This window comes from Akebia trifoliata, chromosome 1 (genome assembly GCF_017979445.1).
Source record: "Akebia trifoliata isolate Shusen 1 chromosome 1, ASM1797944v1, whole genome shotgun sequence".
NCBI classification, from domain to species: Eukaryota; Viridiplantae; Streptophyta; class Magnoliopsida; order Ranunculales; family Lardizabalaceae; genus Akebia; species Akebia trifoliata.
Genome location: NC_141375.1, coordinates 30,126,091 through 30,145,105, shown reverse-complemented (window position 1 = coordinate 30,145,105; position 19,015 = coordinate 30,126,091). Strand labels below are relative to the sequence as shown.

The 19,015-nt window shown below is 35.0% G+C and overlaps 1 protein-coding gene across 1 annotated transcript; it reads left to right on the top strand.

Moving 5' to 3' along the window:
• Positions 1 to 1,599: 1,599 nt before the first annotated feature.
• On the top strand, positions 1,600 to 8,265 carry LOC147411627 (serine/threonine protein phosphatase 2A 59 kDa regulatory subunit B' gamma isoform-like). The gene is made up of 2 exons (XM_086450518.1): positions 1,600 to 3,514; positions 7,535 to 8,265. The coding sequence occupies exons 1-2, from the start codon at positions 2,234 to 2,236 to the stop codon at positions 7,922 to 7,924; spliced, it is 1,671 nt and encodes a 556-aa protein (XP_086306644.1). The 5' UTR covers positions 1,600 to 2,233; the 3' UTR covers positions 7,925 to 8,265.
• Positions 8,266 to 19,015: the final 10,750 nt, after the last annotated feature.

Below are 19,015 nucleotides of genomic sequence, written 5' to 3'. Positions count from 1 at the left end.
GAGTTCGCCTGTGCCTACGATACGAGCATCCTCTTTGGGGATTAAGAGGGTAAAAAAGAAAAAAATATAAAATTAAAGAGGTATTATTGAAAAATCATTTAGATTAAAGGGGTAAAAAAGAAAAGATAGAAAAATTAGAAGGGTATCATTGAAAAAGGGGAGGAGTGGGATAAATGGAAAATAAATGTTAAAGGTGTAAAAGAGGACAAATAGTAAAGTTAGAGGGGTATTATTGAATAAGGTAGGGGTGGAGGAGGAGAGGCAATAAAGTTGAAGAGATGGGAGAAAAGCAATAGTGGGGGTTACTATTGTTGGATGAGACGTTTATCTCCCACAAGTAGATTCCACTATTGTGTTTTGTAATATAAATTAGAGTTTGTTTGTGCCGCACGGACTAACATCCTCTTTGGGGTTTAAGGGGATTAAAGAAGAAAATTAATAAAATTAGAATGCTATTATTAAAAAATCTTTGAAGTTGAATGTGTAAAAGAGTAAAGATAGTAAAGTTAAATGGGTATTGTTGAAAAAAAATAAAAAAAGAAATGAGGTGGGTGAAGAAGATATTAAAGACAATAGAGTTGAAAGTGGAGGAAAAAAGTAATAGTGAGGTCATTGTAATTGGATGAAACGTTTATCTCTCACAAGTGAGCTTTATCGTTGTGTTTTATTATATAGGTTAGTTCATTATAAAGTATCATTGAAAGTATAAAAGTTGTGATAAATCTAATTCCTCTAATGTAACATCATTATTTTTGGCAAAATTACAAAAAATTCAAGAGCATGTGTTAATGCTTAGGATTTTACCCCCATGGAGTCGGCTCGACACTAAAATTAACATGGGTTTTCTCCCTTTAGTCATGTGTCCAAAATTCAATGGCTTGGTGACTTACCCTATTGAACGTTGAAAAACTTCCATGGGGTTGGGATATGCGCTATAAGGACTATTTCCATCCCAAAAATTGTGGGAAAACCTTATGAGGGTATAAAGCTAAAGCCAACTAAATGGTTAATTTTTTTCATAAAAAGAATAGTTATATGAATTTAAAGAAAGGGTATAAAGGTAAATTCGTATCATACCCGATGAGCAGATATACCCATTTTAATAAAAAAACAAATGAATACGAGAATGGGTATATGGCCCTTTTGATAAATATTTAAAAAAGTGGTTGACTAGGCCAGAAATTTTGGCAAAATAATAGACCCGTTTTGGAAAAAAAAAAAAAAAAAAACTAAAATCAACATAGGCAATAATACAATCAGTAGCTATACAGCTACTTGATACTTTGGGAAGAATCAGAATTCGCACAAATTCCCCTAGTGTTGTCAAATCAAATCAACGGTGATAAGAAGTGGGACCTAACGGCATGTGCTGGTCCTCGAAGTACTGGACCATATCGTAAGGCACGGAAAAGTGAGGGGTAAAGGGACATAAATGTAATATATAAGAAAGCAATGGGCATTCTTGCACATTAAATTTCATTAATTCACACTAAGGACTCTACCTTTTCTTCTTATTCAAATTGCCGCCCCCACTTGTTCTTCTATCTTTTAATTAATAATTAATTAATTAATTTTTTTGTGTTAGTTTTTCGTCACTCTGTAAGTTAAATTCTCGTTTAAGCGACCAAAAGGTGCGGAAGAGAGAGAGAGGGTTTTTATTTGCAGTGCGAGAGGACTTTTACTTCTCTGTCTCTCCGTGTTCGTTATGTTGAAGGGGAGTTTTGTTAGAGAGATTAAAAAGAGGAGATAATTAGGGTTTGCGGAGAAAATTATCAGAATCAATTAAGCATCATCAGCACGATGTCTAGGGTTTCTTGGTCATTGCAGATCTTCGATCGAGGTAATAATGTAAGTTAAAATCTTCTATTTCTGTCTGATCTGCATCTCTTGGCGCGCATCTCCATTCCTCCAAATCCAATCTCGAAAACCTTGAAAACTTACTTCTTTCAATTTGTTTTGTGAGGTATCAAGTTGAATTATGAGCATTTGAATCCATTTCATGCGAATTTTTTTATTTTTCTTCTCTCGATTTGTGGAATTGGTCGAAGGGATGGAGTTCTGATTAGGGTTTTTGGATGATTACAAGTGTTTCATCTTCCATGGATTCATTTTGGTAAATTGGGAGAATGAGTGAGGTCTGAGATGTTTCAAAGGGGAAGCTTTGATTCTGAATTATATTGGAAGGGAAGATCTTGAAACCACAGATTATCGAGAGGGTCTAGGGTTTGTAACTATGATCAGACAATTTCTTGGAAAGCTACCTCGTAAACCCTCATCCAAATCGGTGCCCAACGGTACCAGCAATAACAACGATGGAGGGGTTGCCGTTGCCCCACCATCTATATATCCGACTCAAGGACCGAACACCACTGTTTCTGGTCTTAACAACTCCAAGGGCACTTCAGCCCCCACGAAAGGTTCGAATTCGGGTTCCGGTGCTTCCCGTTCCAACAATGTGTCTTCCGTCCCACACTCATCTGGTACAAACAAATCGAATCAAGGGAAGAAATCTGCAGCTATTGCTTCCCAAACAGTCCCAATATTGACTTCTACTGCCTACGAGGCACTCCCCAGCTTTCGTGACGTTCCAAGCTCCGAAAAGCAAAATCTATTTATACGAAAGCTGAACATGTGTTGCATTGTGTTTGACTTCAACGATCCCTCAAAGAACCTCAAAGAGAAAGATATAAAGCGACAGACTTTGCTTGATCTTGTTGACTATATTACAACGGTCACCTCCAAGTTCAGTGAGATAGTAATGCAGGAGATTACAAAGATGGTAGCGGCCAACTTGTTCCGTACATTTCCATCCTCGAACCATGATAACAAGTTGCAAGAGGCCTATGACCCTGAAGAGGAGGAACCCACAATGGAACCAGCATGGCCCCACCTTCAGATAGTCTATGAGTTCCTCCTAAGGTTCGTTGCTTCTTCCGAGACGGATGCCAAGCTGGCGAAGAGATACATTGACCATTCGTTCGTTTTACGGTTGCTTGACCTTTTTGATTCTGAGGACCAAAGGGAGAGGGAGTACCTGAAGACAATACTTCACCGTATTTATGGGAAATTCATGGTTCACCGTCCATTCATCAGGAAGGCCATCAACAACATCTTCTACCGTTTCATATTTGAGACGGAGAAGCACAGTGGGATTGCGGAATTACTTGAGATTTTGGGAAGTATAATCAATGGGTTTGCTCTGCCACTGAAAGAAGAGCACAAGCTTTTCCTTGTACGGGCTTTGATACCACTTCACAAGCCTAAATGTGTATCGGTATACCATCAACAGCTTTCTTATTGTATTACTCAGTTTGTGGAAAAAGACTTTAAGCTAGCGGATACGGTTATTAGAGGCCTTTTAAAGTATTGGCCCATAACTAATAGTTCAAAGGAGGTTATGTTCCTTGGTGAGCTGGAGGAAGTTCTAGAAGCTACTCAGGCAGCGGAATTCCAGCGCTGCATGGTGCCTTTGTTTCGCCAGATTGGACGTTGCCTCAATAGCTCACATTTCCAGGTATTTACTCATATTTTGTTATTTGTTTATATGGTTTCAAGTCACAGGTTTAGGGTTCCCTGACCCATATTTGTTATTTTTCATTCATTTGGTCTTGTAAGTTATTTATATTAAATCTTGACACTTTATGATCATGCAGGTTGGAGTTTCTTAGACAGTTCTTACATACAAAATTGTGGTTACTAGTATTGATTAATCTGAATGCTTGTGGATTTCTTGTAGGCAATGTTGTTAAATAGCACATGCGACCAGCACTTGCAGTTCGCATATGTGATTTCTCACATCGCATAGAGGTGGCATATGCTGCAGAAAAGAAAAAAATAAATTTATTACCATTGGACAGTATACCATTGCACACAAAAATATGCCATTGTATATGCTACTTTTTTAATGACTGTTGGATAGCATGCCATCGCATACTTGTCAGATAACATATTTTTGGATATGTGATGGTAGCATATGCGATCACATATTCGGATATGCAACCGCATTTGATAACACTGCTTGTAGGACAGAAAATAGTTTCTTTAATCACATACTTCCCATTTGATATGCTTCATTTTACTAATTAGGTCTAAGTCTGATGATGCTTTGTGTGATCTTGTGTACGTTTCTGCCCTTGATTTCAAGCTTGTAAGATGGAGGATGTGATCTTTTTGATGATTGTAAATGATTAATTCGTAGGACCAATCAAGGTAACTGAGGTCAGATCATTAATTTGAAGTGTACAATTCCTTTTCAGTACGATAGGCACTTTAAATCTAATTATTTTGTTGTTCCCTAGACCCGTTGTTTTATTTGCTTCCCTTGCAGAATTTTCTGTCTATGGCCAAACTTGTTCATGTCTTGCTGGTCAAAGCCTTAGCTGCATTGGTGGTAAGCCCAAAACAAGGGGCGCTTGGTAAGGGTCGAAAAATCTTGTATAATGCCTTGATTTCCAATGAATGCATTGATTCAAGAAGCCAATAAGGGGTGATAGGGGTTGTCTAAGTTGGACTTGGAAAAGGCTTATGACCATGTTAATTGAGACTTTTTTAGATACTTGATGATCAAGATAGGTTTTAGATAGAGATAGATAGGCTGTATTATAAAGTTGTGACCTTGGTAAATGAGATTTCGTCATCGTCCAAGAGATTTGAGGCAAGTGGGGACTTTTGGGAAGGGCGATGGTAAATGGGGACCTAATGGGATTTAGGATGGGCATGGATGATCCAATGATATTACTTATTCATTTCACAAATGATGCATTAGTTTTTCTTGACACTTTGATTGAGCAAATGCATTTTTTCAAAGATATTGTGTGTTTAGTGTTTTTTGAAATGGTCTCAGATCTAGCTACCAACTTGCATAAGACCAATGATGTGGATAGCCTTGCCGATGGTTATCTCAATGCCTATGATCAAATTAAGATGTGTTGAAGAAAGAAATCAGCAGCATTGACTGAGTCAAATCAGTTTGATCGAGTCAACTCAATCCAATCTTTGACTAGTCCTCACGACCTAGTCCATCTTCTTTTAGGACTCTCTCTGTTATCGAGTTTCTATTTTTAAGTTGTTTAAGTAGTCCTAGTTAGTTTGTATTTCAATTTTAGGAAGTTTCTAATTTGTTTTATGTTTTTATTTTTTTCTAAATTCGTTTTTATTCTTTGGGTTATAATTAGAAGTGCTTTTAGATTTCCAAATTGAGTTCTAATAGGTTTTGAAGGTGATTAATATGTTATAGATATATTAGAAAGTTACTTTTTAGTATTTTAGAAAGTTTCTAAGTTGTTATGAGGGAGTTGTCTGTATAAGGGGCTCCAATAAACAAATTCAGTAGTTAGTTTTTTTGAAGATTGATTAATAAAATAAAGGAAGAGATTTTTTCTCCGTTTTTTTTAGCATAAGATCCTGATATTGGTTATAAATTTTTGTGTTTGCGATTGATTTCCATCAATCTCAAACCCAGATTGAAGTTTCTAGTCTGTTTTGTTCAACAAAGAGATTCTTCATTGCTCCTAGTTCTTGGGATTCCATCGTAGAACCTGATTTTTATCATAAACTATAGATTTGTGTGTTCTACCCTACCTCAACTAAGATATTTGGTGTGGGCTTTATTTCTAACGTAGAAATCTTGGTAGCGATATCATATGCAAGTGGGTACTATACTGGCTTTATATCTGGGTCTTTCCCATGGGGTGTCATCTTGGTGAAAAATTATAATGATTTTGCCATCGAAAGACCAAGTCATCAACTAAATGCATGGAAAATGTTCTTTTCTAAAAAGGGAAGATAACATTGATTAGAAGCACTTTTGTTAGCATTTTGATCTGTTCCTTATTTTTATTCACAATTACTAGAAGTATGGAGTTAGACTGGCTAACTTTATGTGGAACTTTCTTTGGTGCGATAAGACAAGCAAGTGTAAGTTCACTTAATCAAGTGGAAGGCCATATGTCGACCCAAAGAACAAGGGAGTTTGAGTATTCAGCGATTCAAAAAGATGAATGTCATGTTGTTGAGTAAATGGTTGTGGAGGTTCAAGGTGGAACATCAGTGTTCGTGGAGAAGGGTCATCAAGGATAATTAGGGTTGAGAAAATCTCGGTTGGGAAATTGGAAAGGTGCGTCTAAAAAATGAATGTGAAGTGTGGAAAATCATTATTAAGATTCTTCTAGAATTCCCCAAAAGGATATCATTTAGGGTTGGATTGGGAAACAAAGTTCATTATTAGGAGGATAGGTGATGCAGGGTGTCACCCTTGCAGGAGCAGTTTCCCAATCTATACTCAATTTCATCATGAAAGCATGTACCTATTGAAAGATTCCTGATATAGAATGGGGGAAGACTATCTTGGATTTTTAGTTTTAGATGACATTTCAATGAATCTAAGTTCCAATGGGACAATGACTAGTTAATTTGGATATGCACGTGGCCTGTATGTGTGCTGGGCGTGTCTAATTGCTATTTAAAAGAGCACACATTTTATGCTAGTGGTTTTGATTCAATCAAGTTAGTTTGTGTATGTTCCAGTTTATTTTATTGTGCTGATTAATCACCACAATCAAGTTTTGAGACTATTTGACTACACAAGTTCCTCCTCTTGTGCACCATCTGTGCTATCTTCGATTATTATTGATGGAGAATCAGTGGATTTGCAAAACTTCCAGGTTCACCCTGGCATTGGTGGTTTTGAAGGACTGTACACAGGGCTGAGGATAGGCTTTCAGGTTAAATTGCTTGGGAAAGGCAGCCCGGAAGTACTGTATACAATTTGATTGAATGAGCTGAAACGTATGATGCAGGTACTGGGCCTGTTGCAATGCAACTTCAAGATCATGAGTGTTCAAGTCGAGCTTACCCCACCTAAAGAAAACAAGAAATGTGGTAGTCTCACTGCAAAAGTTCCATTATTATGGAGTTCACCACATGATAAGATTGATGGTCACATGGTCAAATTAGGGGTGTCTTACCTCAAAAACCAGCAAATAAGAAAATAACATATATTTTCATTGTGCTCAGATTATGTAAATGGATACTCCATTTGTTTAAGAATCTTCATGTCAGAAACCATGTCATACTTACTTTTTGGACACACTTCTACAGGCGAATCTCAAATTTAATTAAATTTTTTTCTCTTCTATAATTGCATATTGTTATGGTATTTATCTTTTATCAGTTTATATATACATTCTTTTTATATTGTATGCCAGTTAAGTCAATAGTGCTTTCTCTCTTCCATTATTTTGGAACAATTTTTACTTTCAATCCCATTTCTAGAACTGAAACTAAAAATCCCAACCATGGATTGAAGTAGTACTGTGAAGTATACTTGAAGGACAGAAATATGCATCATGGGTAGAATATTTCTACTAGTCTATGTTTTCAATTGAAAGAAAATTGAGAGATCCTAACTGAGTTGATAGTAAATCCAGAACTGATGCAGCTTTGAAATTGTATTCATGTCTAAATAGCCTTCTCATTGCCAAGTTGACTTTTTATTCTCATTATTTGGTGAACATATTATGATATATTATGACAGGTAGCCGAGCGTACATTGTTCCTTTGGAACAACGATCACATTCGGAACCTTATTACTCAGAACCAGAGAGTAATACTGCCCATAATCTTCCCAGCTTTGGAGAGGAACACCCGGAGCCATTGGAACCAAGCAGTCCAGAGCCTGACGTTGAATGTGAGGAAAATATTCTCAGATGCTGACCAAGAGCTCTTTGAGGAGTGCTTGATCACATACCAAGAAGACGAGGCCAATGAGAAAGAGATGCAGGAGAAGCGAGAATCAACCTGGAAGCGCTTGGAAGATGTTGCAGCCTCCAAGGCTGTTAGCAATGAGGGTGTACTAGTCTCCCGGTTCACGTCCTCCCTTTCCATGGGTGGTAGCTCAAGTCCACGAGCTACTGCTGGTAGTTGAGTGATGGTGCGGTCGGACCACATTGTCTGAATTATTCTTGTTCGATACTGGCTGTGACCCAAGGGAAGAGTTTCGGGACTGGTGGGCCCCACCTCCCCTCGGTTTCTTTTTTTAATATTTTACATGACCACAGTTGTAGAATGCGAGGAGGAAGGTGAGGAGTTCGGTGACTCTTTTGAGGTCGGTATCTTTTTTGTTGTTTCTTTCCCTTTTATATTTTCCTTTCAGCCATGGAAGTGTAATTTGTGTGTATTATAAAGAATTTGGTTAGTGGTGGTGGTGGTGTTTCTGATGATATAATCTTTATTTTGTGTAGTGACACAAGAAATTTGTTCCTTTTATGTGCTTTTGCTCCCAATATCTGAAGTTTTCATTTGTTTACATGTAAGTCCTTAATCTTGTACACACCTTTTGCCATCTAAATGTGTAGGTCCTCTGTAATGAACGCAGTGACATGAAGAGGAGTTTAATGAGACTGAATGGTTCTGATTGTAGATGAAGTTGGCCATGTATTCATTTCACTAACTCAGAGACTAGTGATCTCTATAGTACCATTAACAATATATATATTTTCATTTTCCCTTCGTAAATACATATTATCATGAATGGAAGAATACATTTTGAAACAAAATCAAAACTGACGATAACTTGGTTAAGGTGGGGAGACAGACAGGAGTTGAAGGAGGGGGTTCCATACTATTACCCCACCAGAATCTACTCAAAATCTATTTGATGCTCAATTTCAATGACAGACCATGAATGGTTTCTCTTCCACTTATTTGCAGCTAGAGTCCAGACATAACGAGGAGCGCATAGAAACCAATCATCAAGCCCTAAATAGCAAATTTTACTGTGGAGGAATGACTCAATTTTTGTTAATTTATTCAGAAACCCAGTAGAGAATGATATTGTTTTACTGTTTCCGAGTAAGAAAGATACAAAATAGCAACCGTACTAATAATGGAATGGTGGATGGAGGAGCACGGAATGTGGAGCTGAACTTCACTAACTACTCTCTCAAGCACCCTCTCTCTTTTTCCTCTTTCTTTGTATATTTCTCTATCTTTTTCTTTTGATGGATAACATATGGTCTCTCACATCAATAGAGACATTCCTTGCACCAACGGAACGAAACTTAAAGAGGCTTGATAGTCATAGTGTTCCCGTTTGCCATTCTTTTGCGTAGTTTGGATCTTTCTGTCATACTCAACCCATGTTTGAGATCAAAAATATGATATTCGCTCTCTTGGTCCCATATTTTTTTGTGAGAATAAGAATGGGATGATGGTGTATGAAATCATTCTTATTTATGGGCAACATGGTTCTTATCTCATTACGAAACCTATTTAATAGGAACTCTTAGTTTCCCACATTAATAAGAAAGATTTATGGAATATATGTCAAAAATTGAATGCAATTAAAATGAACACTAAGATTACAACCGTGTCATCATCATCACAGATAGTTTAGATCAATATTGACAACAACCAAGTGAAGAATGTAAATTTAGAAATCACGTCAAAATAGTAAGGTCAACATTGTCTTAGTGGTAACTTCTACTACGTCCTCTCCTCCATCCAAATCTGCATTGGAAATGGTTATCTGATGAATTGATACAATTACGTAATTACTTGTATAGCCCAAGATCACATTTAAAAAGAAAAAAATCATACTATACAAAAAATACCACTATTATGCTAAGTACGATAGACGTTCATCATCATCTTTTTTTTTTGTTCGATCGGCTAAAACAAAGAGTGGTGCAACACGAGGACTTTCCAGGAAGTTACCCATTCTAATACTATTCTCACCCAAGCAAAATGTAAGAATGAATTAAAACAAAAATTGAAATTTTTATTGTTGCTATCGTTATCATCACCATTTCATAATCATAAAAGAAAAAAAAAGGACATTTATTAAAGGCTGAACAAGGATATAAAAATAATTTCAGCGGGCATTAAACAAATTATGCCATACGACCAGAGTTTTCATAATTATTTTTTAAAAATATGACTAGTTCAACAATTTTTTCATACGCATTTTACCAAGTCCTCGCCCAAAAGAGACCATATTCTTACCATATATTATTTAATAAGGATCTTAGGATGAAAAATCGTACTACGTAGAAAGGCTAGATATCATCAGTCATGCTGATTTTTGTTGGATCAAAAATTTAAAAGTTCAATGATACCTCAAAAGTTTTAAATGTCTGTTACGATTTCTTAATAAATGAACCATTTTGTAGTTAGAAAACTGTAGTCCAACATCGTTCCTAGAGTGGATCCCTAGTATTTTGGCTCAAATACGAGGCTTTTAATAAATAGGGTGAGGCCACACATTCATTCTAATATTTGCATCTCATTTCACATTTCATATTTTATCTCTATTCTAATCACTTGCACTTGAAAATGGATGGGTCCACTGATGCACTTGTACAACATAGTTCAAATGTATCTCTCACGAGTTGTCGACTGGACTGGACTGGACTCGATGGGCATTTGAGTCAAGTCAAGTTTTAAAATTATGGTACAAATGGATTTAAACTCAGTACCTCCACTCAACAATACAAACTATTCTAAAACTTCTAACCCCATCAAAAGTGATTTATAGCTTAACAGTTAAAAATGATAGTCTATTATTGTAAACCACTTTGGATGGAGTTAAAAGTTTTAGAATCGGCTGATTTTTTTGTGAGAATGATCTCTTCACCATAAAGATCATCTTCACAAAACATCATCCCAATCTGAAATTTCTAACCCTATCAAAAGTGATTCACCATTGTGGACTGTCAATCTTTTATCGTTAATTTATAAATCACTTTTGATGGGATTAGAAGTTTAAGATTGGACAGATTTTTTGTGAGGATGATCTTTAAACTTTGGAGGTCAAATTTTGGTTGTCCCTTGATCCCGATCCTATTTTATCTTACATATCATCACCCATATCTCATATACCACCATAATCAACCTTGAAGCTAGAAGTAGAAGCTTGTACATTAATAAATAAAGAGAGCTACTATTGCCACACCAATTCCTATATAAATCACCCAAAAAATTGCACACAATTAGTGTGGCAATGACAACTCTCTAAATAAATAGTAACACTTGCATTTAGAGTGGGTAAGAATACATTTGAAATGGCAAAGAACAAAAAATGGACTTTATACATAACTGAATGAGAGAACATGATTTGATTGACAAGCCATGTAAGAGACATGAACCCTAATAGGGTATTTATAAGGATTACATCAACCAAGACATGAAAACTAGAATAATTTATAAATATTCTATTTTATCAATATTCTTAGTGTAGAATATCCTAATTGATATTGCTACAAATATTATTTTCTATCACTACCTTCTTTTTGTGATAAGATACATTGATAATGATACAATGTATCTCATGCCTCATATTCTCTTACACCTAAATATATTTTGGAGCAAGGATTTGAGAAAATGAATTTTTCTCTTCCAAACATTATCTTCGCATACAATTTTTAGAATTCATTATTGTCGTTGTCATCAATATCTTAATCATTATCTAAATAATGAGGTTGACACCATGAATCTGATTTTACCATTTGAACTCTATCTTGAGATGCAAAAAAATAATTATGGAGAAAGGTTTTGGAGCTTAGAGATTTCAGAATAACTAGAACCAAGAATGAGTATATAGAATGTAAATATAATATTGACAGCTTTGGAGACAAATATCAAGTAAAAATTGACGGTCTAGAAATATTCCAAAATGATCATTTTCATTACCTTGGATCTATTATAATTTATATGTAAGAACAAAGAGATTGAGAAAAATATTGGTCATAGAATCACAATAGGGTGATTAAAGTAGAGTTGTACTTGTGGAGTGTTATATGATTGATGCATGTTAATCATATTAAAAGAAAAAATTTATAAGATAGAAAATGTATAAGTAGCTCCGATAGGCGATAACCCCAAGGGTTAGCCTAGTGGCAAGCCGAGACTTGATAAGCTCCTCAGGAAGGGTATTCAAGTGTTTGAAATCCGACGAAACAATGAATGCCTTGAGGCAACCCTCCAGGGTCTGGTTGACCCTTGACTCAACCAATTGCATGTAAAACTTTTCAAGGGGGTAGTGAGTGTGACCATGAGATCAATCTCACCTGAAGGATGTGGGATACTCATGATAAGCACACACACAAAAAAAAAAATCCCAATAGATGATAAATTAAGGAAAGCCAATTGAGACAATTTGAAAACCTTCAATAATTAACTGATTGCAATTCAAGTTAGAAAGACCACACTAGTTGAATGTCGTAAAAGAGTTAAGAGAGGGAAGACTCGAAAGAAGTTGAATTGAGAGAGAAAGTAAAAGGGTATGCGAAGACCTACAAAAAAATTGAATGGAGGGACTGGGTTCGCTTAGCCAACCTCAAATCCTTGAGATAATACTTTGATAATGTTGACGATGACGATGAAGATGACGTATGATGGATGATGAACTCTATCTTGAGCCATATATATCTTTAGCCAATGCAATATTCATATTATTTATGACTATACTAAGTTCTATCCAGCTGTATGAAGTTAATATAAAAATTAAATGCTACATGCAGTCAATTTCTTTTTTTTTTTCTTTCAAAAAATAAATAAAAAACAATATGCCCTAACTGGGAAAAAAAATTTGCTCACAGAAATCTGGGATCCACCAATCACATGTACCCATGTGTATTGAATGGCAGTTGTAATTTATAAAACTACCCTTTTAGTTACCCTAAATGGGACTCAATTGGGTGTTATTGCTCCCACATTTTCTGCCAGTGTGCCACGTGTACATACATATGGTCCACAAAACCAAGCACCCTTAATCATCCCCAGCAAAACCATTCCTCTCAAGATATTTATATATCATAGTTCATAAATGCATATTAAGGGCATGATGGTCCCAAATGCTGAGAAATGTCTATAAGACCAAGTTACATTCATCGAGATACGCACACGATTACTAACAAATGATACAAGTGGACAGATAAATTGAGTACTTCCTTCTCTAACGTTTCATCCAAAGTATCAATGAAACAGTGGAGAGATCAGCTTCACTGGAGAAACGTACACACACGCTTATGTATAAATGCTGATGGACCTTGAAGAAAATGATTCCAGTGCACATTGTGGACCACTTTCTTCCTTGGCCTACACATCCCTATACTCTTATTATGAAATCCTCTTGAATTTAATGAGTTTCCAACTTGGAACTCTAGAGGGAACACAGTGCGCTCCCCCCAAGCTGATTCCATGGTTTGAGAAGCCAACTCAGGTTTCTAACTCGGATAGGTCGACTCACCACGTCTTGAGTCGATGCTCTTGGTGCATAAATATAGCAAATTAAGTGGGCATGGTGAATGAGAGAGTGCAAGAAAAATTAATTAGAAAACTTACAATTCATTTTCTTGGTGGTTTGTAAAAAAGAAACAAGTGCTTCGAATCATTGTTATTTGACTTGAACCTGTTATACATTAAAAAAAAAAAAAAAAAAGTGGAGATGTTTCGAATTGTTTATTGACACATGAGAAAATCAAGGAAAATCTCTGAAATAATTTCAATATTAGACTTTGGACACATATGATAGTTCTGATTTGAATCTATTTAAAAAGAAGAATTTTCATGTCATGCAAGCCTGCTCAAATTCCCTTGTTTAGTTATCTTTATTCATTTTATTTTTAATCATTTTGGTTATTAGTTAGGTTGCCCATCGCGTTTCTTTAATCATTTTAGTGTCAAGAAATGGAGTAATAAATCTCACATATGACCAAAAAATCATTCCATGTCAAGAACATAATTCATGAAATCATGATTAGCTTCTTTTAATTATCTATTATAATATTTTTTTTATTGATTAGTGAATCTAGCCCATGTTCATCGTGAATGATTCTTGGGTACTAACTAAAGGTTCTAAGGTTTGATCCTTATCGAACTAGAAACTCATCCATGATAACATCAAATCCTTCAAATTTGGAATAAGATTTAATGACACAAAAGATAAAAAATTATGTTAGGAGATGAGAAAGCTTTTATAGTACCTGTCAACTTGATCTAATATATAATATCCCAAATTAGGATCCCAAGAGTTCTATATAATTTAATATATGTGTAAGTCATATATCTCTATAAAACTTATACAACTGTAACATGTAAATGTAAAAGAAAAAAATTCATGATTAACTACAATAATGATACAAAGAAACTTGGATCTAACTCATACATGGGGTACTTTTACTATTGCACTTACCTTCTGTACAACATCTCTCTCTATCTCTATAAACCGAATTCTCGCCACAACGATGATCTTTGTAAACTATGGCTAATTGTGCAATGGATTTGATCCCGTGGGAACCTTTCTTTTCTCCGACTCGAAATCCCTCGAGTCTCCATCGGTGATAGGAGCGGTCACTGGCCGGTGAAAGACTTGTTGGTTTCCGGTATCCGATTGATGGACGAAAGCTTTCCGAGAGGCGTGAAGCCTAGGAGGAATGGCAAGGAGTAAGAAAGCAAGAAGAAGACATATATGAAAGCGATTCATATCTGCAACAATGTGTCTTGAGAAAGAGGGAGAGATGGGAAAAATACAACAAAAGTTGTTTATGTAGAGGGGAAGGTGCAGAAGGCTTTATGGCTAGAGTTTTGGGGGGTCCAAGGCTTTTATTCTGAAAACTATAGAGAAAGAAACAATATGATGTTTACGTGGACACAGAAAGTTGGATGTCTTGGTCTTGATGCCCATATGACTAAGAAGGGAATCTCTTTTTTCAACCGTAGGATAAGGATCTTGTTAGTGATGTAGCTGTCAAACATTCAAGATTTTACCTTGTGAGTCAAATATTGATCACTGGCTTTGAATTATGTGTTGGTCTTGGCTTACTTACCCACCTTGGTTTGAGGGTTCTTTTGATCATTTCTTCAACATATGGTGGGATGAGGTAAACTGGAAACCTGTTTCAATCCTTCTTTTATTTGTTATGTATTTAATTAAAAAAAGAAAAAAAAAATACTTACTTTTTGTTTCTTTCCAATTAAAAGACAAAACCCTAATTCTATTTCCTTGGAAACTATACCTCGAAAAATCTAAATGGGGGCTCTGATTTGATTTTACTTGTCTTTTTAACATGAAAAGGCATCAAAGTCTTTTGGAGTAAAAGTAGTTCAGTTATTTTATTTTTGGATGATTTAGACATATCCCTCATCGATTCGAGATACCCTATACTTTCAAACCTGTATTTTCTTAAAGATTAATAAAATAATCTAAATTATTGCTCTTATCTTCAATCTCTAATCATAATGCTTTTTTTTTTTTTTTTTTTTAATAAAAAAATTCTATCAACTATATATGATTTCTTCAATTGTAAATCTAAAATCTAAATTAATTTTAACCTAATCAACCTCATCTTGAATATATCATTTTCAATCTCGTAAAAACTTCTTGATTATTCTATCCGAAAGTCCATTGTCTCCTACTCCATGAATCTTATTTGTGAGGTTTCAAGTTGACATAATTTTAAAATTAAAGCTAGTAGATGGATTTTTTTATTTTTTATTTTTTATTCTATAGGTTGAAGAATCAATTCTCAAGAAAAATTTAAAATATTTTTAAACCAAGAAAAAAAATTGTTCACATAAAAATTAATTTGGGATTTCACATGATCCCAAATCGACAAATCACATGAACATGCCTGCTTGTAGTGAGGGCATGCCCAAATTACAAAATCACCATCGTTAGGTTTTGTGTGATCGATTATTTGGGATTATGTGAATTCTAGATTGATGATTTCATGAATTTGTTTTCTCCTAAATCATAATCTCATAAAAATTATTAATTTTTATTTTAAATTTAGAGAATGTGATTTAAGTTCATGTTTTAACCAGTTGCCTGTTACCCTCTATTCCACGTGTCAAAATATGTTTGCGTGTTTGAGGAATGACTCAATCAAGCTGATGTCGCAATATTTAGTGTAAAATTATAGTTGGAAGGCCGGCCGCCGGCTTGACGTTGCAAGTCAACTGGCGGTGACCTAAGAAATAGAGAAAAACTTATGTGAAAACTTGAAGATTAAACAGCCGCAAATTACAATTATAAAAAGGAAAATGGCGGAATTAACCTTTGACTTAGAAACAACGTGTTTGTCCCTGAATGTGTGCCGACTGCCGACCCCACCAACTATTAGGTTCATTAATAGGGGTATTTTAGTCATATATTAAGGTCAAATTCAGATGCTAACGTACTGAATTGAACGTGTAGAAGCTAGAGACCCAGTCCATTTTCCATTTTTTTAATAAAAATAATTAAATATTATAAAAATAATAATAATAATAAATAATTGAAAAAAGTCAAAAGATCACTTTAGTCGTCTCATGAGATGCCAGAGACGGTTTTTTGTTTTACTTATCTTTGAGTTTTCATTACGCGATCCAATGTGATGATGATCATCACCGTCTATTGGAGGAAAATTTTGATGTTGTTTAGTGGTATCAAAAGTTTGATAGAATGCAATAATTTTACTTTCTATGAGTTTAACCTCTCGTTCCTTTACTTTGAGATTAATGATATTGTTGAGCTCTGGTTAATTAAAAAAGAATCTTTAAATGTTTTTTGATAATTAAGTTAGTAAAATTTTTGATAAAATAAAAATACAATGTGAGGATTGTAAATATTTTTCTTTAACTGATGTGACAATATGACTGATCGTATTGTGACTCTTTCAATCGTTAACATATTTTTGGAGTGGACAATTATTTTGAAGGACATGTGCGATTTTTCTTAAATTTGGGCTCACCATAATTATATGATGTGAAAGTACGTGTAGGTGGGCCTATTACTTTCTCTAATTCTTTTTCGAACTTATATTCCCCCTTGTGATGAGAGATGATTCAATAGTCTTAATGTCCTCCATTTTTGAGTATATGGTTGAGTCAAAAGTTTCGTAAGAATTCGTTTGAAACCTCGAGATGAGTTTTTTTTTTAATAATCGACACCCCACTTTTCATGGTATGTGATCATCAATCTTGACCTTCAGCTAAATCTTAAGGAATCAATTGAATTGGGTGTCTAACAATACAATTTCCATACCCAAACATAGTAAATATGATGTAATAATAACACATAAAACATTGGCCCCACACAAGTGTCATTCGTGACCATCGATTGAATGAAGGAGATCTCGTTTGTACTGCATGTGGATACAACAGATAGTTACACCATCAATTTCTCGATTGGTGGTTTGGGTCCGCTCCTCTTTAATGACGTTGTAACGCTTAAAATAACAGACTTCTGATGTTTTTGTTTTGTTTACTTTATTATGGTGCATAAAATTATTTTATTAAAATAATGGTCTTAATATGTAACAGTCGTTATTAATTTTTGGATTCGGATCGGGTTGATTTGGAACCTTATCAGATCCCAATATTTGGACTCAAGCTATATTGATGAGAGCTTCTATTAACACACCAATTTTTACTCATAACACATATCTATATGTAGACAACATGAATTCAAATCTCATTAGAGGTCAAGATGGCTCATTTGAGTCATCTCGATATCGTCCATGAACAAGACAGATAGACAAGGCATCGTGAAATGAATGAGAGGAATCAGACAAGATTTTGAGAATCTCATCGGAGACAATTGATATTTTGTATAGATTAATTAAATTAATTAATTTTTTAGAATTTTAAATACATATAATTTAATTAAAATATCATTTTATAACTAAACATCTTCTAATCTATATTATTTTATATAAAAATATTATAATTATTGTCATATAAATACATATGAATAAATAATTATAAATCAAGTTAAATAATTTATCTTGTCTAAGACAAGTTGACTTGTCTGAGATAACTCGGTTTCTTCCATGAGCGAGATAGACGTCAAATTGAGTTTTGAAAGTATGGTAGATAATCGATTAATTTAAAAAGGATTAGTGTGTTGTAAGAAAATGTTGGTGTGCGAATAGAATCTCTTAAATTGATATAATTGATTACACACTCTCTCTCTCCCTCTTGTTCTCATACTGAGTTGACACGTTAGACTGATGCGAAAATGGAGTCAACTCGAGAGAGTCAATGCGGTAAGAGTAGTGGATTCCTTCAAAGAACAAATGATGGCCAAATTGGATGTGAATGTGATAGGGGTGGGTACGTGTAACAATTGAAGAGGATGCTTGATTTCCCCATTGTGACCATCAAAGTTTGACATTCCTTTGCACTTGTGTCAACCACCAAACACTTTTCTTTCTTACATTACCTCTCTCTCTCTCTCTCTCTCTCTCATGGGTTCTACATTGCAGTACTAGAACCTTAATTGTAGAAGAATGTAGACAAAAAGAGTTGACATACAGCACACACACACACATACGCGTGCTGTATGTCAACTCTTTATGTCTACATTCTTCTACAATTAAGGTTCTAGTACTGCAATGTAGAACCCATGATCGATGACTCATGTGGACCCACCTAATGTGATTAAGCCCATTTTAAGATTGGTGATTGAAATCCTTTGTAGGCTCCATATGTTGATCTGATCATCTTGAGATCGAGTGGAGTGGAGGTGACTTGCACACAAAGTTTGGTCCATAATCGAACATCATGAGTGTTAAAGAAATTCGTAGACTAATATAGAGAGGTAGTGGAACAGAAAAGAGCACTTGAAGACTAGAGACCCACCACTTACAAGACTCTTCAAAGAGAGGAGCGTTACTCACTTTTCCCTATATAACTTTTGAAAAAAACTGAAGTATTAGTGGATAACTAGGGCGAAGCACCGTGAGTGTTGGGTGTGACATCGACACCATTAGAGCTGATAGGCATCTTTGACATTGTGTGGTGTTCTTTTATTTTTATTCTCTCTCTCTCTCTCTCTCTCTCTCTCTCTCTACATATATGTATAAGAGGGTAATAAAATCGGCTATGATTTGTTAAGGTGAATGTTGGGCACTTGGAAAATGTCATGTTAACATATCAAACATGGCAAAGAGAAAGATGTTGAAATGAATGAGTTAAAAGACTAGAAAAGATAAAATTAGAAATGAACGAATTCAAAATATCTATATATATATAT

Excerpts from the sequence above, each read along its gene's own strand:
- LOC147411627 (XM_086450518.1), top strand. The coding sequence starts at position 2,234 with ATGATCAGACAATTTCTTGGAAAGCTACCTCGTAAACCCTCATCCAAA. Across the intron at positions 3,515-7,534 it reads TCAATAGCTCACATTTCCAG|GTAGCCGAGCGTACATTGTT; the intron begins GTATTTACTCAT and ends ATATTATGACAG.